Raw genomic sequence first — 25333 nt, forward strand, 5'->3', positions numbered from 1 at the left:
GATTTTTAGATAACACTTTGGTATACTGAATTCATCTATAGGTTGTTGAAAATAAAACTTCTTGTCCCTCAATGCAGTGTACTGTTAGCTAAAAAGTCAAAAATTGCTGAATGTGATAAACATGGCATTACTGGTCACTGGATTGGGTTTGGGTCCTTGATGCCATTAAATCATAAAAGCTCACATGGAGACAACTGTGCATATATTTTGTGGATGCAGAAGCATTTGCTAAATAATCTTGAAGTTGGCGGTATTCACTCCAGTTTTTACATTTAAAAATTAGTAACAAGTAACGTTATGCTACATTTTTTAATAGTCTTTACCTTTTATTGTAGTAAGGGATATAATTTATGTCCCATACAGCATTCCATCCCTTTCGCTCAACATAAAATAAAGAGCGCTCACTTTGTTGCATTTATTCAAGAGGATCTAATGCAAATATCTGAGATATAAAATATACCAGCAATAATCCATTTTTCTAATCAAGAGTTTGGGGTATTCTTTTTAACCCCTTCGCTGCCAGGCCTTTTCCCCCTCCTGTGCCGGGCCTTTTTTTGCCTATTTGGGGCAGTTCGCGCTTAGGCCCTCATAACTTTTTGTCCACATAAGCTAACCAAGCCAAATTTGCGTCCTTTTTTTCCAACATCCTAGGGATTCTAGAGGTACCCAGACTTTGTGGGTTCCCTTGAAGGAGGCCAAGAAATTGGCCAAAATACAGTGAAAATTTCGTTTTTTTCAAAAAAAATTGAAAAAGTGGCTGCAGAAGAAGGCTTGTGGTTTTTCCCCTGAAAATGGCATCAACAAAGGGTTTGCGGTGCTAAACTCAGCAGCTTCCCAGCTTTCAGGAACAGGCAGACTTGAATCAGAAAACCCAATTTTTCAACACAATTTTGGCATTTTACTGGGGCATACCCCATTTGTGCAATTTTTTGTGCTTTCAGCCTCCTTCCAGTCAGTGACAGGAATGGTCATGAAACCAATGCTGGATCCCAGAAACCTAAACATTTCTGAAAAGTAGACAAAATTCTGAATTCAGCAAGGGGTCATTTGTGTAGATCCTACAAGGGTTTCCTACAGAAAATAACAGCTGAAAAAGAAAAATATTGAAATTGAGGTGAAAAAACCATCAATTTTTCTCTACGTTTTACTCTGTAACTTTTCCCTGCAATGTCAGATTATCGAAAGCAATATACCGTTACGTCTGCTGGACTCCTCTGGTTGCGGGGATATATAGGGCTTGTAGGTTCATCAAGAACCCGAGGAACCCAGAGCCAATAAATGAGCTGCACCCTGCAGTGCGTTTTCATTCTATACCGGGTATACAGCAATTCATTTGCTGAAATATAAGGAGTAAAAAATTGCTATCAAGAAAACCTTTGCATTTCCAAAAAGGGCACAAGATAAGGTGTTGAGGAGCAGTGGTTATTTGCACATCTCTGAATTCCGGGGTGACCATAGTAGCACGTGAATTACAGGGAATTTCTCAAATAGATGTCTTTTTTACACACACTCCTATATTTGGAAGGAAAAAATGTAGAGAAAGACAAGGGGCAATAGTACTTGTTTTGCTAATCTATGTTCCCCCAAGTCTCCCGGTAAAAATGGTACCTCACTTGTGTGGGTAGGCCTAGCACCCGCGACAGGATATGCCCCAAAACACAACATGGACACATCACAGAAAACAGAGCTGTTTTTAGCAAAGTGACTACCTGTAGATTTTGGCCTCTAGCTCAGCCGCCACCTAGGGAAACCTACCAAACCTGTGCATTTCTGAAAACTAGAGACCTAGGGGAATCCAAGGAGGGGTGACTTGTGTGGCTCGGACCAGGTTCTGTTACCCAGAATCCTTTGCAAACCTCAAAATTTGGCTAAAAAAACACATGTTCCTCACATTTCTGTGGCAGAAAGTTCTGGAATCTGAGAGGAGCCACAAATTTCCTTCCACCCAGCGTTCCCCCACGTCTCCCGATAAAAATGATACCTCACTTGTGTGGGTAGGCCTAGCGCCCGCGACAGGATATACCCCAAAACACAACGTGGACATATCACAGAAAACAGAGCTGTTTTTAGCAAAGTGACTACCTGTAGATTTTGGCCTCTAGCTCAGCCGCCACCTAGGGAAACCTACTAAACCTGTGCATTTCTGAAAACTAGAGACCTAGGGGAATCCAAGGAGGGGTGACTTGCGGGGCTCGGACCAGGTTCTGTTACCCAGAATCCTTTGCAAACCTCAAAATTTCGCTAAAAAAACACATGTTCCTCACATTTCTGTGGCAGAAAGTTCTGGAATCTGAGAGGAGCCACAAATTTCCTTCCACCCAGCGTTCCCCCACGTCTCCCGATAAAAATGATACCTCACTTGTGTGGGTAGGCCTAGCGCCCGCGACAGGATATGCCCCAAAACACAACGTGGACATATCACAGAAAACAGAGCTGTTTTTAGCAAAGTGACTACCTGTAGATTTTGGCCTCTAGCTCAGCCGCCACCTAGGGAAACCTACCAAACCTGTGCATTTCTGAAAACTAGAGACCTAGGGGAATCCAAGGAGGGGTGACTTGCGGGGCTCGGACCAGGTTCTGTTACACAGAATCCTTTGCAAACCTCAAAATTTGGCTAAAAAAACACATGTTCCTCACATTTCTGTGGCAGAAAGTTCTGGAATCTGAGAGGAGCCACAAATTTCCTTCCACCCAGCGTTCCCCCATGTCTCCCGATAAAAATGATACCTCACTTGTGTGGGTAGGCCTAGCGCCCGCGACAGGATATGCCCCAAAACACAACGTGGACATATCACAGAAAACAGAGCTGTTTTTAGCAAAGTGACTACCTGTCGATTTTGGCCTCTAGCTCAGCCGCCACCTAGGGAAACCTACCAAACCTGTGCATTTCTGAAAACTAGAGACCTAGGGGAATCCAAGGAGGGGTGACTTGCGGGGCTCGGACCAGGTTCTGTTACCCAGAATCCTTTGCAAATCTCAAAATTTGGCTAAAAAAACACATGTTCCTCACATTTCTGTGGCAGAAAGTTCTGGAATCTGAGAGGAGCCACAAATTTCCTTCCACCCAGCGTTCCCCCACGTCTCCCGATAAAAATGATACCTCACTTGTGTGGGTAGGCCTAGCGCCCGCGACAGGATATGCCCCAAAACACAACGTGGACATATCACAGAAAACAGAGCTGTTTTTAGCAAAGTGACTACCTGTAGATTTTGGCCTCTAGCTCAGCCGCCACCTAGGGAAACCTACCAAACCTGTGCATTTCTGAAAAGTAGAGACCTAGGGGAATCCAAGGAGGGGTGACTTGCGGGGCTCGGACCAGGTCCTGTTACCCAGAATCCTTTGCAAACCTCAAAATTTGGATAAAAAAACACATGTTCCTCACATTTCTGTGGCAGAAAGTTCTGGAATCTGAGAGGAGCCACAAATTTCCTTCCACCCAGCGTTCCCCCACGTCTCCCGATAAAAATGATACCTCACTTGTGTGGGGAGGCCTAGCGCCCGCGACAGGATATGCCCCAAAACACAACGTGGACATATCACAGAAAACAGAGCTGTTTTTAGCAAAGTGACTACCTGTAGATTTTGGCCTCTAGCTCAGCCGCCACCTAGGGAAACCTACCAAACCTGTGCATTTCTGAAAACTAGAGACCTAGGGGAATCCAAGGAGGGGAGACTTGCGGGGCTCGGACCAGGTTCTGTTACCCAGAATCCTTTGCAAACCTCAAAATTTGGCTAAAAAAACACATGTCCCTCACATTTCTGTGGCAGAAAGTTCTGGAATCTGAGAGGAGCTACAAATTTCCTTCCACCCAGCGTTCCCCCACGTCTCCCGATAAAAATGATACCTCACTTGTGTGGGTAGGCCTAGCACCCGCGACAGGATATGCCCCAAAACACAACGTGGACACATCACAGAAAACAGAGCTGTTTTTAGCAAAGTGACTACCTGTAGATTTTGGCCTCTAGCTCAGCCGCCACCTAGGGAAACCTACCAAACCTGTGCATTTCTGAAAACTAGAGACCTAGGGGAATCCAAGGAGGGCTGACTTGTGTGGCTCGGACCAGGTTCTGTTACCCAGAATCCTTTGCAAACCTCAAAATTTGGCTAAAAAAACACATGTTCCTCACATTTCTGTGGCAGAAAGTTCTGGAATCTGAGAGGAGCCACAAATTTCCTTCCACCCAGCGTTCCCCCACGTCTCCCGATAAAAATGATACCTCACTTGTGTGGGTAGGCCTAGCGCCCGCGACAGGATATACCCCAAAACACAACGTGGACATATCACAGAAAACAGAGCTGTTTTTAGCAAAGTGACTACCTGTAGATTTTGGCCTCTAGCTCAGCCGCCACCTAGGGAAACCTACTAAACCTGTGCATTTCTGAAAACTAGAGACCTAGGGGAATCCAAGGAGGGGTGACTTGCGGGGCTCGGACCAGGTTCTGTTACCCAGAATCCTTTGCAAACCTAAAAATTTCGCTAAAAAAACACATGTTCCTCACATTTCTGTGGCAGAAAGTTCTGGAATCTGAGAGGAGCCACAAATTTCCTTCCACCCAGCGTTCCCCCACGTCTCCTGATAAAAATGATACCTCACTTGTGTGGGTAGGCCTAGCGCCCGCGACAGGATATGCCCCAAAACACAACGTGGACATATCACAGAAAACAGAGCTGTTTTTAGCAAAGTGACTACCTGTCGATTTTGGCCTCTAGCTCAGCCGCCACCTAGGGAAACCTACCAAACCTGTGCATTTCTGAAAACTAGAGACCTAGGGGAATCCAAGGAGGGGTGACTTGCGGGGCTCGGACCAGGTTCTGTTACCCAGAATCCTTTGCAAATCTCAAAATTTGGCTAAAAAAACACATGTTCCTCACATTTCTGTGGCAGAAAGTTCTGGAATCTGAGAGGAGCCACAAATTTCCTTCCACCCAGCGTTCCCCCACGTCTCTCGATAAAAATGATACCTCACTTGTGTGGGTAGGCCTAGCGCCCGCGACAGGATATGCCCCAAAACACAACGTGGACATATCACAGAAAACAGAGCTGTTTTTAGCAAAGTGACTACCTGTAGATTTTGGCCTCTAGCTCAGCCGCCACCTAGGGAAACCTACCAAACCTGTGCATTTCTGAAAACTAGAGACCTAGGGGAATCCAAGGAGGGGTGACTTGCGGGGCTCGGACCAGGTTCTGTTACCCAGAATCCTTTGCAAACCTCAAAATTTGGCTAAAAAAACACATGTTCCTCACATTTCTGTGGCAGAAAGTTCTGGAATCTGAGAGGAGCCACAAATTTCCTTCCACCCAGCGTTCCCCCACGTCTCCCGATAAAAATGATACCTCACTTGTGTGGGTAGGCCTAGCGCCCGCGACAGGATATGCCCCAAAACACAACGTGGACATATCACAGAAAACAGAGCTGTTTTTAGCAAAGTGACTACCTGTAGATTTTGGCCTCTAGCTCAGCCGCCACCTAGGGAAACCTACCAAACCTGTGCATTTCTGAAAACTAGAGACGTAGGGGAATCCAAGGAGGGGTGACTGGCGGGGCTCGGACCAGGTTCTGTTACCCAGAATCCTTTGCAAATCTCAAAATTTGACTAAAAAAACACATGTTCCTCACATTTCTGTGGCAGAAAGTTCTGGAATCTGAGAGGAGCCACAAATTTCCTTCCACCCAGCGTTCCCCCACGTCTCCCGATAAAAATGATACCTCACTTGTGTGGGTAGGCCTAGCGCCCGCGACAGGATATGCCCCAAAACACAACGTGGACATATCACAGAAAACAGAGCTGTTTTTAGCAAAGTGACTACCTGTAGATTTTGGCCTCTAGCTCAGCCGGCACCTAGGGAAACCTACCAAACCTGTGCATTTCTGAAAACTAGAGACCTAGGGGAATCCAAGGAGGGGTGACTTGCGGGGCTCGGACCAGGTTCTGTTACCCAGAATCCTTTGCAAACCTCAAAATTTGGCTAAAAAAACACATGTTCCTCACATTTCTGTGGCAGAAAGTTCTGGAATCTGAGAGGAGCCACAAATTTCCTTCCACCCAGCGTTCCCCCACGTCTCCCGATAAAAATGATACCTCACTTGTGTGGGTAGGCCTAGCGCCCGCGACAGGATATGCCCCAAAACACAACGTGGACATATCACAGAAAACAGAGCTGTTTTTAGCAAAGTGACTACCTGTAGATTTTGGCCTCTAGCTCAGCCGCCACCTAGGGAAACCTACCAAACCTGTGCATTTCTGAAAACTAGAGACCTAGGGGAATCCAAGGAGGGGTGACTTGCGGGGTTCGGACCAGGTTCTGTTACCCAGAATCCTTTGCAAATCTCAAAATTTGACTAAAAAAACACATGTTCCTCACATTTCTGTGGCAGAAAGTTCTGGAATCTGAGAGGAGCCACAAATTTCCTTCCACCCAGCGTTCCCCCACGTCTCCCGATAAAAATGATACCTCACTTGTGTGGGTAGGCCTAGCGCCCGCGACAGGATATGCCCCAAAACACAACGTGGACATATCACAGAAAACAGAGCTGTTTTTAGCAAAGTGACTACCTGTAGATTTTGGCCTCTAGCTCAGCCGGCACCTAGGGAAACCTACCAAACCTGTACATTTCTGAAAACTAGAGACCTAGGGGAATCCAAGGAGGGGTGACTTGTGTGGCTCGGACCAGGTTCTGTTACCCAGAATCCTTTGCAAACCTCAAAATTTGGCTAAAAAAACACATGTTCCTCACATTTCTGTGGCAGAAAGTTCTGGAATCTGAGAGGAGCCACAAATTTCCTTCCACCCAGCGTTCCCCCACGTCTCCCGATAAAAATGATACCTCACTTGTGTGGGTAGGCCTAGCGCCCGCGACAGGATATGCCCCAAAACACAACGTGGACATATCACAGAAAACAGAGCTGTTTTTAGCAAAGTGACTACCTGTAGATTTTGGCCTCTAGCTCAGCCGGCACCTAGGGAAACCTACCAAACCTGTACATTTCTGAAAACTAGAGACCTAGGGGAATCCAAGGAGGGGTGACTTGTGTGGCTCGGACCAGGTTCTGTTACCCAGAATCCTTTGCAAACCTCAAAATTTGGCTAAAAAAACACATGTTCCTCACATTTCTGTGGCAGAAAGTTCTGGAATCTGAGAGGAGCCACAAATTTCCTTCCACCCAGCGTTCCCCCACGTCTCCCGATAAAAATGATACCTCACTTGTGTGGGTAGGCCTAGCGCCCGCGACAGGATATGCCCCAAAACACAACGTGGACACATCACAGAAAACAGAGCTGTTTTTAGCAAAGTGACTACCTGGAGATTTTGGCCTCTAGCTCAGCCGCCACCTAGGGAAACCTACCAAACCTGTACATTTCTGAAAACTAGAGACCTAGGGGAATCCAAGGAGGGGTGACTTGTGTGGCTCGGACCAGGTTCTGTTACCCAGAATCCTTTGCAAACCTCAAAATTTGGCTAAAAAAACACATGTCCCTCACATTTCTGTGGCAGAAAGTTCTGGAATCTGAGAGGAGCTACAAATTTCCTTCCACCCAGCGTTCCCCCAAGTCTCCCGATAAAAATGATACCTCACTTGCGTGGGTAGGCCTAGCGCCGGCGACAGGAAACACCCCAAAGCGCAACGTGGACACATCCTAAATTTTGGAAAAAAAACAGAGGTGTTTTTTGCGAAGTGCCTACCTGTAGATTTTGGCCTCTAGCTCAGCCGGCACCTAGGGAAACCTACCAAACCTGTGCATTTCTGAAAACTAGAGACCTAGGGGAATCCAAGGAGGGGTGACTTGCGGGGCTCGGACCAGGTTCTGTTACCCAGAATCCTTTGCAAACCTCAAAATTTGGCTAAAAATACACATGTTACTCACATTTCTGTGGCAGAAAGTTCTGGAATCTGAGAGGAGCCACAAATTTCCTTCTACCCAGCGTTCCCCCAAGTCTCCCGATAAAAATGATACCTCACTTGTGTGGGTAGGACTAGCGCCCACGAAAGGAAAGGGCCCAAAACACAACGTGGACACATCACATTTTTTTATAAAAAGCAGTGCCTACCTGTGGATTTTGGCCTGTAGCTCAGCCGACACCTGAGGAAACCTAGCAAACCAGTGCATTTTTGAAAACTAGAAACCCAGGGGAATCCAAGATGGGGTGACTTGCGGGGCTCTGACCAGGTTATGTTACCCAGAATCCTTTGCAAACATCAAAATTTGGCCCAAAAAACACTTTTTCCTCTCATTTCGGTGACAGAAAGTTCTGGAATCTGAGAGGAGCCACAAATTTCCTTCCACCCAGCGTTCCCCTAAGTCTCTCGATAAAAATGGTACATCACTTCTGTTGGTAGGCCTAGCGCCCACAAAAGGAAATGGCCCAAAACACAACGTGGACACAACATATTTTTTCACAGAAAACAGAGGTGTTTTTTGCAAGGTGCCTACCTGTGGTGTTTGGCCTGTAGCTCAGCCGGCCCCAGGGGGCGGGGGGGCAGAAATGCCCTAAAATAAATTTGCCCCCCCAACCCCCACCCTCCCCCGCCGGGAGCGACCCTTGCCTACGGGGTCGCTCCCCCTGCGTGACATTGGCACCAAAAAACAAATCCCCGGTGCCTAGTGGTTTCTGCCCCCTTGGGGGCAGGTTGACCTAAACTCAGCCAATCTGCCCCCAAGGGGGGCAGAAATGGCCTAAATACAATTTGTCCCCCAGGGGAGCGACTTTTGCCTGATGGGTCGCTCCCCATCTCTAAAAAAAAAAAAACAAAGAAAAAAAAAAAGAAAAAAAAGAAAAATTCCCCTGGCGCCTAGAGGTTTCTGCCCCCCCCCCCCCCCCCGGGGGCAGTTCGGCCTAATAATAGGCCGATCTGTCCCCCGGGGGGGCAGAAATGGCCTAAAATAAATTTGCCCCCCCAACCCCCACCACCCCCCCGGGAGCGACCCTTGCCTACGGGGTCGCTCCCCCTGCGTGACATTGGCGCCAAAAAACAAATCCCCGGTGCCTAGTGGTTTCTGCCCCCTTGGGGGCAGATTGACCTAAAATTTGCCAATCTGCCCCCAGGGGGGCAGAAATGGTCTAAATACAATTTGCCCCCCCAGGGGAGCGACCCTTGCCTGATGGGTCGCTCCCCATCTCTAAAAAAAGAAACAACAAAAAAAAAAAACACAAAAAAAAAATTGCCCTGGTGCCTAGAGTGTTCTGCCCCCCCCCCCAGGGGCAGTTCGGCCTAATAATAGGCCGATCTGTCCCCCGGGGAGCAGAAATGGCCTAAAATAAATTTGCCCCCCCAACCCCCATCCCCCCCCCGGGAGCGACCCTTGCCTACGGGGTCGCTCCCCCTGCGTGACATTGGCGCCAAAAAACAAATCCCCGGTGCCTAGTGGTTTCTGCCCCCTTGGGGGCAGATTGACCTAAAATTGGCCAATCTGCCCCCAGGGGGGCAGAAATGGTCTAAATACAATTTGCCCCCCCAGGGGAGCGACCCTTGCCTGATGGGTCGCTCCCCATCTCTAAAAAAAGAAACAACAAAAAAAAAAACACACAAAAAAAAAATTGCCCTGGTGCCTAGAGTGTTCTGCCCCCCCCCCCCCCCCCGGGGGCAGTTCGGCCTAATAATAGGCCGATCTGTCCCCCGGGGGGGCAGAAATGGCCTAAAATAAATTTGCCCCCCCAACCCCCATCCCCCCCCCGGGAGCGACCCTTGCCTACGGGGTCGCTCCCCCTGCGTGACATTGGCGCCAAAAAACAAATCCCCGCTGCCTAGTGGTTTCTGCCCCCTTGGGGGCAGATTGACCTAAAATTGGCCAATCTGCCCCCAGGGGGGCAGAAATGGTCTAAATACAATTTGCCCCCCCAGGGGAGCGACCCTTGCCTGATGGGTCGCTCCCCATCTCTAAAAAAAGAAACAACAAAAAAAAAAACACACAAAAAAAAAATTGCCCTGGTGCCTAGAGTGTTCAGCCCCCCCGGGGGGCAGTTCGGCCTAATAATAGGCCGATCTGTCCCCCGGGGGGGCAGAAATGGCCTAAAATAAATTTGCCCCCCCAACCCCCACCCGCCCCCCCCCCCCGGGAGCGACCCTTGCCTACGGGGTCGCTCCCCCTGCGTGACATTGGCGCTAAAAAACAAATCCCCGGTGCCTAGTGGTTTCTGCCCCCTTGGGGGCAGATTGACCTAAAATTGGCCAATCTGCCCCCAGGGGGGCAGAAATGGTCTAAATACAATTTGCCCCCCCAGGGGAGCGACCCTTGCCTGATGGGTCGCTCCCCATCTCTAAAAAAAGAAACAACAAAAAAAAAAAACACAAAAAAAAAATTGCCCTGGCGCCTAGAGTGTTCTGCCCCCCCCGGGGGCAGTTCGGCCTAATAATAGGCCGATCTGTCCCCCGGGGGGGCAGAAATGGCCTAAAATAAATTTGCCCCCCCAACCCCCACCGCCCCCCCCGGGAGCGACCCTTGCCTACGGGGTCGCTCCCCCTGCGTGACATTGGCGCCAAAAAACAAATCCCCGGTGCCTAGTGGTTTCTGCCCCCTTGGGGGCAGATTGACCTAAAATTGGCCAATCTGCCCCCAGGGGGGCAGAAATGGTCTAAATACAATTTGCCCCCCCAGGGGAGCGACCCTTGCCTGATGGGTCGCTCCCCATCTCTAAAAAAAGAAACAACAAAAAAAAAAAAAACACAAAAAAAAAATTGCCCTGGCGCCTAGAGTGTTCTGCCCCCCCCGGGGGCAGTTCGGCCTAATAATAGGCCGATCTGTCCCCCGGGGGGGCAGAAATGGCCTAAAATAAATTTGCCCCCCCAACCTCCACCCCCCCACCGGGAGCGACCCTTGCCTACGGGGTCGCTCCCCCTGCGTGACATTGGCGCCAAAAAACAAATCCCCGGTGCCTAGTGGTTTCTGCCCCCTAGGGGGCAGATTGACCTAAAATTGGCCAATCTGCCCCCAGGGGGGCAGAAATGGTCTAAATACAATTTGCCCCCCCAGGGGAGCGACCCTTGCCTGATGGGTCGCTCCCCATCTCTAAAAAAAGAAACAACAAAAAAAAAAAACACAAAAAAAAAATTGCCCTGGCGCCTAGAGTGTTCTGCCCCCCCCGGGGGCAGTTCGGCCTAAAAATAGGCCGATCTGTCCCCCGGGGGGGCAGAAATGGGCTAAAATAAATTTGCCCCCCCAACCCCCCCCCCCCCCCCCGGGAGCGACCCTTGCCTACGGGGTCGCTCCCCCTGCGTGACATTGGCGCCAAAAAACAAATCCCCTGTGCCTTGTGGTTTCTGCCCCCTTGGGGGCAGATTGACCCAAAATTGGCCAATCTGCCCCCAGGGGGGCAGAAATGGTCTAAATACAATTTCCCCCCCCAGGGGAGCGACCCTTGCCTGATGGGTCGCTCCCCATCTCTAAAAAAAGAAACAACAAAAAAAAAAAAACACAAAAAAAAAAATTGCCCTGGCGCCTAGAGTGTTCTGCCCCCCCCCCCCCCCCCCGGGGGCAGTTCGGCCTAATAATAGGCCGATCTGTCCCCCGGGGGGGCAGAAATGGCCTAAAATAAATTTGCCCCCCCAACCCCCCACACCCCCCCCCCGGGAGCGACCCTTGCCTACGGGGTCGCTCCCCCTGCGTGACATTGGCGCCAAAAAACAAATCCCCGGTGCCTAGTGGTTTCTGCCCCCTAGGGGGCAGATTGACCTAAAATTGGCCAATCTGACCCCAGGGGGGCAGAAATGGTCTAAATACAATTTGCCCCCCCCCAGGGGAGCGACCCTTGCCTGATGGGTCGCTCCCCATCTCTAAAAAAAAAAACAACAAAAAAAAAACACAAAAAAAAAATTGCCCTGGCGCCTAGAGTGTTCTGCCCCCCCCCCCGGGGGCAGTTCGGCCTAAAAATAGGCCGATCTGTCCCCCGGGGGGGCAGAAATGGCCTAAAATAAATTTGCCCCCCCAACCTCCACCCCCCCCCCCGGGAGCGACCCTTGCCTACGGGGTCGCTCCCCCTGCGTGACATTGGCGCCAAAAAACAAATCCCCGGTGCCTAGTGGTTTCTGCCCCCTAGGGGGCAGATTGACCTAAAATTGGCCAATCTGCCCCCAGGGGGGCAGAAATGGTCTAAATACAATTTGCCCCCCCAGGGGAGCGACCCTTGCCTGATGGGTCGCTCCCCATCTCTAAAAAAAGAAACAACAAAAAAAAAAACACAAAAAAAAAATTGCCCTGGCGCCTAGAGTGTTCTGGCCCCCCCCCGGGGGCAGTTCGGCCTAATAATAGGCCGATCTGTCCCCCGGGGGGGCAGAAATGGCCTAAAATAAATTTGCCCCCCCAACCCCCACCGCCCCCCCGGGAGCGACCCTTGCCTACGGGGTCGCTCCCCCTGCGTGACATTGGCGCCAAAAAACAAATCCCCGGTGCCTAGTGGTTTCTGCCCCCTTGGGGGCAGATTGACCTAAAATTGGCCAATCTGCCCCCAGGGGGGCAGAAATGGTCTAAATACAATTTGCCCCCCCAGGGGAGCGACCCTTGCCTGATGGGTCGCTCCCCATCTCTAAAAAAAGAAACAACAAAAAAAAAAAAACACAAAAAAAAAATTGCCCTGGCGCCTAGAGTGTTCTGCCCCCCTCGGGGGCAGTTCGGCCTAATAATAGGCCGATCTGTCCCCCGGGGGGGCAGAAATGGCCTAAAATAAATTTGCCCCCCCAACCTCCACCCCCCCACCGGGAGCGACCCTTGCCTACGGGGTCGCTCCCCCTGCGTGACATTGGCGCTAAAAAACAAATCCCCGGTGCCTAGTGGTTTCTGCCCCCTTGGGGGCAGATTGACCTAAAATTGGCCAATCTGCCCCCAGGGGGGCAGAAATGGTCTAAATACAATTTGCCCCCCCAGGGGAGCGACCCTTGCCTGATGGGTCGCTCCCCATCTCTAAAAAAAGAAACAACAAAAAAAAAAAAACACAAAAAAAAAATTGCCCTGGCGCCTAGAGTGTTCTGCCCCCCCCCGGGGGCAGTTCGGCCTAATAATAGGCCGATCTGTCCCCCGGGGGGGCAGAAATGGCCTAAAATAAATTTGCCCCCCCAACCTCCACCCCCCCCCCGGGAGCGACCCTTGCCTACGGGGTCGCTCCCCCTGCGTGACATTGGCGCCAAAAAACAAATCCCCGGTGCCTAGTGGTTTCTGCCCCCTAGGGGGCAGATTGACCTAAAATTGGCCAATCTGCCCCCAGGGGGGCAGAAATGGTCTAAATACAATTTGCCCCCCCAGGGGAGCGACCCTTGCCTGATGGGTCGCTCCCCATCTCTAAAAAAAGAAACAACAAAAAAAAAAAACACAAAAAAAAAATTGCCCTGGCGCCTAGAGTGTTCTGCCCCCCCCCCGGGGGCAGTTCGGCCTAAAAATAGGCCGATCTGTCCCCCGGGGGGGCAGAAATGGGCTAAAATAAATTTGCCCACCCAACCCCCCCCCCCCCCCCCCCGGGAGCGACCCTTGCCTACGGGGTCGCTCCCCCTGCGTGACATTGGCGCCAAAAAACAAATCCCCGGTGCCTTGTGGTTTCTGCCCCCTTGGGGGCAGATTGACCCAAAATTGGCCAATCTGCCCCCAGGGGGGCAGAAATGGTCTAAATACAATTTGCCCCCCCAGGGGAGCGACCCTTGCCTGATGGGTCGCTCCCCATCTCTAAAAAAAGAAACAACAAAAAAAAAAAACACAAAAAAAAAAATTGCCCTGGCGCCTAGAGTGTTCTGCCCCCCCCCCCCCGGGGGCAGTTCGGCCTAATAATAGGCCGATCTGTCCCCCGGGGGGGCAGAAATGGCCTAAAATAAATTTGCCCCCCCAACCCCCACACCCCCCCCCCCGGGAGCGACCCTTGCCTACGGGGTCGCTCCCCCTGCGTGACATTGGCGCCAAAAAACAAATCCCCGGTGCCTAGTGGTTTCTGCCCCCTAGGGGGCAGATTGACCTAAAATTGGCCAATCTGCCCCCAGGGGGGCAGAAATGGTCTAAATACAATTTGCCCCCCCAGGGGAGCGACCCTTGCCTGATGGGTCGCTCCCCATCTCTAAAAAAAAGAAACAACAAAAAAAAAAAAACACAAAAAAAAAATTGCCCTGGCGCCTAGAGTGTTCTGCCCCCCCCCCGGGGGCAGTTCGGCCTAATAATAGGCCGATCTGTCCCCCGGGGGGGCAGAAATGGCCTAAAATAAATTTGCCCCCCCACCCCCCCCCCCCCCCCGGGAGCGACCCTTGCCTACGGGGTCGCTCCCCCTGCGTGACATTGGCGCCAAAAAACAAATCCCCGGTGCCTTGTGGTTTCTGCCCCCTTGGGGGCAGATTGACCCAAAATTGGCCAATCTGCCCCCAGGGGGGCAGAAATGGTCTAAATACAATTTGCCCCCCCAGGGGAGCGACCCTTGCCTGATGGGTCGCTCCCCATCTCTAAAAAAAGAAACAACAAAAAAAAAAAAACACAAAAAAAAAAATTGCCCTGGCGCCTAGAGTGTTCTGCCCCCCCCCCCCCGGGGGCAGTTCGGCCTAATAATAGGCCGATCTGTCCCCCGGGGGGGCAGAAATGGCCTAAAATAAATTTGCCCCCCCAACCCCCACACCCCCCCCCCCGGGAGCGACCCTTGCCTACAGGGTCGCTCCCCCTGCGTGACATTGGCGCCAAAAAACAAATCCCCGGTGCCTAGTGGTTTCTGCCCCCTAGGGGGCAGATTGACCTAAAATTGGCCAATCTGCCCCCAGGGGGGCAGAAATGGTCTAAATACAATTTGCCCCCCCAGGGGAGCGACCCTTGCCTGATGGGTCGCTCCCCATCTCTAAAAAAAAGAAACAACAAAAAAAAAAAAACACAAAAAAAAAATTGCCCTGGCGCCTAGAGTGTTCTGCCCCCCCCCCGGGGGCAGTTCGGCCTAATAATAGGCCGATCTGTCCCCCGGGGGGGCAGAAATGGCCTAAAATAAATTTGCCCCCCCACCCCCCCCCCCCCCCCCGGGAGCGACCCTTGCCTACGGGGTCGCTCCCCCTGCGTGACATTGGCGCCAAAAAACAAATCCCCGGTGCCTAGTGGTTTCTGCCCCCTTGGGGGCAGATTGACCTAAAATCGGCCAATCTGCCCCCAGGGGGGCAGAAATGGTCTAAATACAATTTGCCCCCCAGGGGAGCGACCCTTGCCTGATGGGTCGCTCCCCATCTCTAAAAAATAAAAAAGAAAAAAAAAAAAAAACACAAAAAAAAAATTAGCTCTGGCGCCTAGAGGTTTCTTCCCCCCCTGGGGGCAGATCGGCCTAATAATAGGCCGATCTGCCCCCAGGGGGGGCAGAAAAGGCCATCCCAAAAAATTGCCCCCCCTGGGAGCGACCCTTGCCAAAGGGGTCGCTTTGTTGCGTGACATTCGCGCGCAAAAACAAACTCCCTGGTGTCTAATGGTTTCTGCCCCCCTTGGGGGCAGATTGGCCTTATCAAAATAGGCCAATCTGCCCCTAAGGGGGGCAGAAATGGCCTAAATATATATTGCCCCGTAGGGGAGCGACCCTTGCCTAAGGGATCGCTCCCCACCTAAAAAAAAAGAATTCATCACAAAAAAAAAAAAAAAAAAAAAATGGTCCCTGGTGCCTAGAGGTTTCTGCCCCCCCTGGGGGCAGATCGGCCTAATAATAGGCCAATCTGCCCCCAGGGGGGGCAGAAAAGGCCTTCCTAAAAAAATGCCCCCCTGGGAGCGACCCTTGCCCAAGGGGTCGCTCCCTTTTGCCAATTTCAAGAAAACAAAAAAAATCCCTGGTGTCTAGTGGGGTTTCAAAAGCCGGATTGCAAGCAATCCAGCTTTTGAAACCTGTGAGAGACTTCAAAGGGAAGGAAATACATTTCCTTCCCTTTGAAGCCTCTCGGGGCCTCCCCCATGGGATTGAAAAAGAAATGCAAAAGCATTTCTTTTTCAATCGCGCTGGAAGCTCTGCTTCCAGCGCGATGGGGGAGACCCTGTGACTAATCAGCGCGCGCTCGCGCGCTGACGTCACAGGGGGGGTTGGGGGGGGTCGGGGGTGGGAGGGGAAGGGCTTCCCCTTCCATCCCTGACTTGGGGGGGTGGGGGGGAACCCCACAGAGGGAGCGAGAGCGCTCCCTCTGGGCTGTGTGCCGAGGACGTAGTGGTTACGTCCTCGGCACAGCAGCACTGTGCCGCAGGACGTAACCACTACGTCCGCGGCACAGAAGGGGTTAATCAAGGGTTTATTCAACAGAGATATCTTCTTAGAAAATAGTATTATATTTACAAATGTTTCGTCCAAACTTACTATGGCAATTTTAGTAGTGTTGATAATTGGAGAAGAAAACTTTGCTTTTTTAGGATCCACTGAAAGAATGGCCAGTAGAGGGAATGGTGCAACAATATTTCTCTCAAGTAGAATCCAGGATGGTGCAAAGGGGGCTTTTGGGTTGGGAAACCAAGAAACAGTTTACACAGTTAAAAAGGAGTTATGATATTTCTTAAAATCTGGGACACCAAAGCCTCCATCTCACTTATTAGCTTGTGTCTGTATTTAATATGCAGGGCCTTATTATTCCAATAAATTTGGCAAGAGATTTATTATCATTCATGAAATAGATGAGGGAAATGTAACCAGTAACATGGATAATAGATATAACACTTGTGGAGCTATTACCATTTTAATTGCCTCAATTCTCCGCTGCCAAGATAAGTTGAGCAAAGACCATTTATCTAATTTTCTAAACTTTTAGTCAAAGATTTTTTGCAACTTAAAACTACTGTATTTTTTATTGTATTTAAAAAATAAATAGCAAGATACTGAAGAGCAGTATTATTCCAAATAATGTCTGTGCCATGTAACATATCACCAGTACAAAATATGTTTAAAAAACAATATTCAGTTGTATGACTATATAAATTGTATCCAGATACTAATGCATAACCTTCTTTAATATAGGATACCACTGGATTAGTATGTGAAGGGTCTTTAACTTATAACAGTACATCATCTGCATATGCAGAAACTTTAAGAACTATATTTGTAATGGTAATGGCTGTGTTTTCTCTAGAATAATGAATAAGAGTTAAAAGGGTTCAGTGGCCAATAAGTAGTAAAGGAGATCGATGGTATTCCTGCCTAGTGTCTCTAAGCAAAATTGAAAAAGTAATACAAATAGTTGCTGTTAGTATACAATGCTTTAACCATTGAAATAAATGTAGCGCCAAAACAACATTTTTGCATAGTTCTAAATAAAAAATTCCAATTGACCTTATCAAATGTTTTTTCAGCATCTAAAACTAAATGAGCCCAGGGGGCTTTAAATTTGTGGTAAGGAAAGAGATAGTGTGACATTGTTATGTGAAGATAGTCTACATTTCAGGAAGCCAGTTTGGACAGGATTAAAAATATGGTCTAGAACTGAAGTGAGTCTGTTTGCTAGATTTTTAACATACATTTTATAGTTCTGATTAATACGCAAAATGGGGTAATAATTAGAGAGTAATATGGGATTTGTATCAGATTTAGGAAGAACAATAATTGTTGCTTCTTTCAACGATCCTTCAAGAGAAGCTTTATGCACAAATTCTTAAAACATCTATAGTAGGAGAGGGGAGAGTTGCTTCAGTAAGGTTTTATAAAATTCTGTTGGAATGCCTTCAACATCTGGTGCTGAGTGGTATTAAGAGATTAAATGGCATTGCAAACCTCTTCCATTTTTGAATGAGCATCAAGAATACTTCTGCCAGATTGTGATAAGGATGGTAATTTGTACTTAAATAAGATATTATGTAATATGGAACCATGAATATCTTAAAGTTTTATTATAGAGGTTGGAGTAAAAGTAAATTGAGCAGTTATTTCCATAGCAGTGAGAACTAATTGTCCATCTGAATAACGTATAGCACGTATCTGTTTTTTTAATCTTTTTTGGATTCGTGAGTAAGTGCAGCCAGATTTGTTTGCAGTGATTTAGATATTGATTTTTTGTTTGCAGATAAAAAGACCTTCTCTTTTAATAAGCAAAGTATTTTGTTCATAACATAAATTTTGTATTTGCATTTTGACTTGAATGTCTGAATATGATAAGAACAGCCTTTCAATTTTGGAGATTTGTTGTTCTAGACTATTTAGTTATGATTGGAAAATTGTATTCTCATTAGCCGTAATAGAAATAGTCAGTCTTCTGATGTAAACCTTAAAAGCATCCCAGTGAGTAATCTGAGAAGTATCCTCTAGTTGATAATTATGTAAGTATTCAGAGATAGCAAATAACAATTTGTTTCTGTTGACATTGACATATAATATCAGTATTTATTCTCCATCAAGGTGTATATGGGAATATCCTTGAGGTTTAAGATTAAGACATGGTGTGAAACAGTGTTGGGTTCTATTTTTGGATTTGAAATTGAATGGTATAAGTTCCTAGAAGGAAGGAAGCAGTCAATACGGGAATATGTAGAATGAGCATTAGAATAAAAAGGAAAGTCCTTATCAGTGAGGTGGTTAAGTATCCAATGATCAACTAATTTAGTATTAGCATATGACCTTGGGGGATAGAATCTAACAGATGAGATTTTATCTAAAAGTGGATCAGATATCATGTTAAAGTCTCCTCTTAAGATAAGAGGTACATTTCTAATAAGCCACATTTCTAAAAAAGTTGATTTCCAAAAAATTGGATCATCTTGTGCGGAGGCATAAATATGGGGTATTTGTCAATTAATGTGTGACCATGCATAAAGGGACCATCAGAATCATGTTTCAGTGCACCAGAGTAACTTGTAACTTCTGCAAGAAACATATAGCCACGCCATTTTTATGTCCCTGTGCGGGTGATGAGACTATAGTGCCTACCGCAATTTTGACATATATAGGCAAGGGTAGCATCATCAATGTGAGTTTCTTGTAAGAAGCTAATATTTTCCTTCTCTTTATTTGGTGATGAAGGCCTTTAACTTTTAATAAATCAATTTTTGGAGTGTAATAATGTGCAACAGAGAAAAGAAGAAGGGATAAAGAAGAAAAATAAAGTGAAAGGCTCGGAGTGATAAAAGAGATTAATATAGGGTGTCCCCCCACATATAATAACAAAAAAATAAGAAATATCCCTAAGGGACGAAGACAATTGAAATATTAAAACGGCAAAGGTAAAATCCAAGTGGAGATAGAGCTCCATGGGTACCTACTGAAGAAATAAAAAATGGTTACAAAGGCGGTGCGACTGAATTCTATGTGTTAAGTACAGAAGCTTGAGAATTCATAGCAACTGGAGCATGAAGATCCAAGTAAGCAACCAGATCTGCAGGTGAAGTAAAAGACTTACAGCTTCATTACGAGGCTGGCAGTCATAGGACCGCTAGCCTTGCGGTGGCAGTCAGACGGCTCTGGCTGCGGCGGTCCAACCACCACATTACGAGTAATGCGGGTGGACCCCCCTAAAGACTACCGTCCCCGTCAGGATCTGTGATGGCAGTTTTGGGTGTAATCAGCCAGGACGGCGCTGAACTCAGGGCCACCCTGCTGATTACAACTTTGTTCTCCACCAGCCTTTTCATGGAGGTTTCCCCACCATGAAAAGGTTAGCGGCGAACAAGTGTAGGTGGCCACATGGGCAGTGCAGGGGCCCCTTGCCCAGCACCCTCGGAATGCGTACTGTCTGCTTTGCAGGGTGCTGGTCGGCCCCCACTGTGCTAAGAGATAGCACTCTGCTCCTTTAAGGGAGCTGAGTGCTATCTTGTAGCACTGTTCAGCCGGGCAGACCAGACTACCACACTCACAATAAGCCACTTAGAAACATCATTTTTCCATATTCTCATGACTGAAGGAATTAATAATCCATATTTCAAGCCTGCATCACAAAGTGGGAGACGTAGATATGAGAATTGTTTACCTAGGCTGCAGTTTCTTTAGGAAAGTCTTGATATAAATATATTTTATTGCCTTCAACCATTAATAATGGAATTTCCTGGACTGATTTACATATCATAATAATGATGTGGTGGTGACGGAACACTTTAAATATGACTTGTTGCAGTTTAGGTTGGTTAGGTTTATGATGTGAGGCTATGCGATGAGCATTATCTATTTCAAACTTCTCTGAAAATGTTAATTTGAAGAAGAACGGAAATACATTTTCGAGGTAGACTCTGCAGTCCTGACCTTCAATTCTCTCCAGCAGGTTAAAGATGTTCAAATTATATTGCTGATTTCTATTTACCAAACCCAAAAGCATGCGTTTCAAAGGTTCAATAGGTGTAACTTGAGGTGCCAGCTTGACAGTTGCCACATTATCAATAATTTTAGTTTCATTATTAGATTTTTTCATTACAGACATAAGTCTCTTTGAATATGCATGATATCACAACAAGTAATGTCAATATTAATAGCTTGAACTTCCTCCAGAATTTTCACTGTTGACTCTTCTTGTGACTCAGTCACCTTAGATTTAAAAGGAGGCGGTCAAGTAGTTTGCTTCCTCTAAATAGAAGTATGTAAAGTAACTTTAATTTCCGTATTAGACATTGTTTATCCTACTTAAGAAATGCAACCATTAATATGGAACGTAGCTGTGGTATCACTTCCATGACTATCCAGCTAAAAGTCAAAGGAATTGCTAGTGCCTTTAAGAATTATGAACATGAAAGGTAGTTACTCGAATTTCCAGCTGATAAAAAGCCAAAAGGAGTCATAAATTGCTTGCCAGTATAGGATAATACATGCCTTTAAGAGCTTCGAAACATGAAAGGTAGCACCTTTAAAGAAAATCAAGGGAAGACCAAATCCCGCCTCCTCTCCTCAAGCAAGCCCTCCTCCCACCTGACACTTGTCAAGACGTTGCAGTTCCCAGCTCTGGTATACTACTTTTTCGTAATGACTTTACATTTTGCCTACAGTAAGTTGCTTAGTTTAAAACAATAATCCTGGGTATTTTTTCAGGGGATAGCTGCCTTGTTGGTTTAGGAAATTTATGCATTGTACAGCTAATAATTTTTTCATGCCCACAGATTGAAATAGATGATGGAGAGGAGCTAACCGCCGATTTTCTCTATGAAGAAGTTCACCCAAAGCAGCATGCGCACAAACAAAATTTTGCAAAACCAAAAGGACCAACTGGAAAAAGAGGAATTCGAAGACTAATACGGGGCCCGGACGAAAATGAAGTGGTGGATAACTGAGCAATGTTTGTTACAGATGCATTGTGAAAATGTACGACTTCCAACTTTGGTACTCAAGAACTGAATCATTCCAAAAAGTTTTCTATTTAGAAGGGCCATCAGACCGACCGGTTCCCATGTATTTTCGTCTTTTCAAATTAAATGTCTTTATAAAGTTTTAGGGAGTAATGGTCAGTTAGATGATTTCAGGTGTTTAGTAGCACTCCATCATCATGCAACAGTTGGTTTGGAATTGACTAGTGGTTACCAGGAAGCAGCTACCCAGATTTAAACCCAGCAATCTAGGAGTATACATTGTTTGAGGACAGCGGAAACCGTGGTCTTGCTTCTTCTCTCTGTTTCTCCTCTCAATCAGCCCAGTCCTGCTTTTACACCATCTTTAGGGGGAAGATTAAAGTGGGAAACAACCCCCTACTAATGCCCTCATGAAGGAAGGCTGGTAGCTGGAAGGGAAGTAACCAATACCGGATGTTATCTCCAACCCTGTTATTGGCCATCACTAGTTACTGGGCTGGACTCAGAGAAAACATGCTTGCCCCCGAGTTACCTGGCCATTCCTGCATATTGCTTACATGATTTCGAGCTCTTTACCCCACACATTTTCCACCTTCTTTCATCATAGTAAAGCACTGTTTTGTGTTTTTTTTAACCTGGTTTGTCCCTACATCTTGTATAACCTGCAATTTTGCTGAGTGGTATTTCCTGTTCTGCTGAAATACCTTGTCTTCACGAATCAGAATGAAGGTTTCAGTGTGTCAGGCTCCTCGTTGTTTAAACACTAAGTTGTGACCTTTCTGCGGGCATTCGCTTCCATGTTTTCGCTGTCATTTGTAATACTCTTGCAGCTCAATGTAATTTTCAAAGACCATTGTCACTCTCGTAGATTTATGTATAGAGGTTTACAAAGCATGGGGAATACTCATTATTCCTGAAGTGCTCTTGGGCTGCTGTGAGTTGAGTACTCACACACTTAAGCATTAGCACGTTCATAAATGCACCAGGTACTCATTAAGCATGATAATGCTGCTAACTTTTTTTTCTTTTCTGTGCGCATAAAATAGTTTTCCAAAGAGAAATCCTTTTGCCCCTCCCTTACTTCACCAATTTTGGGAGTGCAACCCAGCTGGAGACATATGGGGAGTAGGCAGTAAACACGTTTAATATCTACCAGTTGACACGTTTGCTTTAACCAACTGTACATAGCATTCCAGCCATGGCACACTCCTTCCCTGCCACTTGAACCAATTTACTCATGTAATATTACCCCATACTACTGTAATATTAAGTGGGGTGTAAAATCAATTCACGAGTGAAGTAATATTCTGCCAATTTCCAACATTAATTTACATTTGTAAAAAAAAAAAAAGGCATTTGCGCACCTAAGTTGAATTTAGTTGCACGTATGGCTTTGTTTATTTGGACCTTAATACTAAGTTTTAATGGCACTGCGTTAAAGATGGCTTGAAAGCAAAACATCCCTATAAGCTATTTGTATTTCAGGGATGCAGCTCCCTGAAATTCGACAGATAAAGCAAGATATACATTATACTGTGTGCACAGTAGTTTGGTGTTTCTCACAGCCTTACCGTTGTTGGATCATGCCTCGCGGCTCCTCCTTAGGTATTTAATAAGTTGGCTAGGCCATGCTGACGAGAAACAGGGGAAATACAATTTTTTTCCTACTAAGATATTCTGAAGGAATAGGGAGGTCTCCTTACATAGTCACAGGATCAGGATTGTCGCGGTAATGGAGCAAAGCTACAAAACTAGATTAGGCTGTGTTGGTGGAAAAGGACTATGCGTCAGTTTGATAAATAGATGATGGGATGTTCTATACGTCATATGTAACGAATGTACTATTGACTGGTCTAAGGATCCGAGCACCATGCATGATTGGGAGTACCAACATCTGAGCACCATGCATGTTTGCGTGTACTAATATCTGAGTAGGCATGCATGCTTGGGAGAACAAACAATAAAGGGATGCCTTCTATCATGTCAAAGTACCTGTCTACATAATTATATATGAGCTTGAATAATTAATCCTGGTGATTAACTCGTTTTATGCAATTACTGAGGTTAACAAATAACACTAATTTGATGATATTGCTGCTTGTTTTAATTTTTAGATTAGTCAAACTGTAATTAATTTGAAATCAAATGTAGAAATCAATGAGTTTACATTTATGTATGCAAGATTAACCACTGTGTACAAGTCAAATATGTAACTGTTAAAGCAACTATGTGTTCGTATGTTTTGTGTCTCTGGGTCTATTCAGTAATGTCCTTGGAAGTAAAAACATGTTGTGTAAATCTGCACTTTTATACCGGCTACTAAAACGAAGGTTCTTGACACCTATTATGAGACTATGAATCAGTACTTTAAGATGTCCCAAGTTCATAAATCAGTTCAATAAATAGTTTTCTTGTGCATATTTAGTTACTTGCACTTTGCCTTTCATTTCTCATCGGATAGGTATTTTTGTCATGATTTCGTGTAATAGAAAAAAGCCTTCAACAGAGAAAATAATATCTGCACTTCTGGCCGCTATACTTCAGAGCTCGGAAGCCCCATAACATTGTTCTGAGTCACAGTATGAGGTTTTCCAGTGGTTCAACCTATGGCTTCCCTGGGCAATCTGAAGTTCAGATAGCAGAGGGGCGGCACTAGTAGCATAAATTAATCTACATTTAGTAGCCCTACTAACTTTCTGCAGTCCCAGTCCCTTGTTCTTCACCAGTTCACTCAGCAGTAAAAACAAGCATTGGTAAATGCATTAGGTTTCGCCTATGAGATTAATAATACTTTTTTTGTTGTGCAATATATGGTACTGAAAGTCGTTTTTTAAAAAGTGGATGAGAAGGAGTAGTTGGGCCTCAGGATACCGATACGAAGTATTTTAATGTGGCGGGTTCTTTCCTCTGAAGACATGTTATCACGTGTCCTAAAAGTGGACAAGGGCTCAACAGTGAATGGTTTGTAAACAGTGTGAAGTATTGTTAATGAACATATGTTAACCCCTTCGCTGCCAGGCCTTTTCCCCTCAGGTACCAGGCCTTTTTTTGGCTATTTGGGGCAGTTCGCGCTTAGGCCCTCATAACTTTTTGTCCATTTAAGCTACCCACGCTAAATTTGCATCCTTTCCCCCCCCCCACATCCTAGGGATTCTAGAGGTACCCAGACTTTGTGGGTTCCCCTGAAGGAGACCAAGAAGTTAGCCTAAATACAGTGAAAAATTCGTTTAAAAAGCGCCCGCAACAGGAAATGCCCTAAAACAAACATGGACACATCACCAAAGAAAAAAGACCTGTTTTTTGCAGTGCCTAGCTGTGAATTTTGGCCTCTAGCTCAGCCGGCACCTAGGGAAACCTACCAAACCTGCACATTTTTTAAAACTAGACACCTAGGGAAATCCAAGATGGGATGAATTGTGGGGTTCTCACCAGGTTCTGTTACCCAGAATCCTTTGCAAACCTCATAATTTGGCTAAACAAACACTTTCTCCTCACATTTCGGTGACACAAAGTTCTGGAATCTAGGAAGAGCCACAAATTTCCTTCCACCCAGCGTTCTCCCAAGTCTCCAGATAAAAATGGTACCTCACTTGTGTGGGTAGGCCTAGTGCCCGCGAAAGGAAATGCCCCAAAACACTATCTGGACACATCAAAATGTTCAAATACAAAACTACCTGTTTTTGTTGGGGGGAAGAGTGGGGGTGGTTGGGGAGGAGAGGGGGGGTGGGGCACCTCCGTTTTTGGCCCTGGGCTCAGCAGCCATCTAGGCCTAATTACAATAGGCTGATCTGCCCCCAAGGGGGGCAGAAATGGCCTAAAAGTAAATTCCAACCCCCCACCCCCCCCCAGGGGACCGCCATTGCCTAAGGGGTCGCTCCCCACATACAGAAAACAAAAACAAACAAAAATGATCCCTGGTGTCTAGCGGTTTTTGACCCTCCCCCCACCCCCTGCAGCCCGCCTCTGTGGCAGATCGGCCTAATTATAATAGGCCGATTTGCCGAGGGGGGAGGGGGCAGAAATGGCCTAAAAATAAATTGCCCCCCTGGGGAGCGGCCACTGCCCAAGGGGCCGCTCCCCTTGTGATATAAACAAAAAAAATATCAAACATTCCCTGGTGTCTGGTGGCATTTCTGCTGCCCGATTGCATCGCGATCAGGCACCAGAAATGCTGAGAGAGAC

At 46.8% G+C, this 25333-nt stretch overlaps 1 protein-coding gene across 1 annotated transcript in view; it reads left to right on the forward strand.

Moving 5' to 3' along the window:
* Positions 1 to 23575, forward strand: part of TWF1 (twinfilin actin binding protein 1) — a 173444-nt gene extending 149869 nt beyond the window's left edge. Inside the window, exon 9 of the mRNA XM_069228826.1 lies at positions 20966 to 23575. Coding sequence (XP_069084927.1) covers positions 20966 to 21136 — 171 coding nt within the window. The 3' untranslated portion in view covers positions 21137 to 23575. The remainder of the gene's footprint in view (positions 1 to 20965) is intronic.
* The last annotated feature ends 1758 nt before the right edge of the window (positions 23576 to 25333 follow it).

The sequence above is a fragment of the Pleurodeles waltl genome, chromosome 4_1, assembly GCF_031143425.1.
Source record: "Pleurodeles waltl isolate 20211129_DDA chromosome 4_1, aPleWal1.hap1.20221129, whole genome shotgun sequence".
Taxonomy (NCBI): Eukaryota; Metazoa; Chordata; class Amphibia; order Caudata; family Salamandridae; genus Pleurodeles; species Pleurodeles waltl.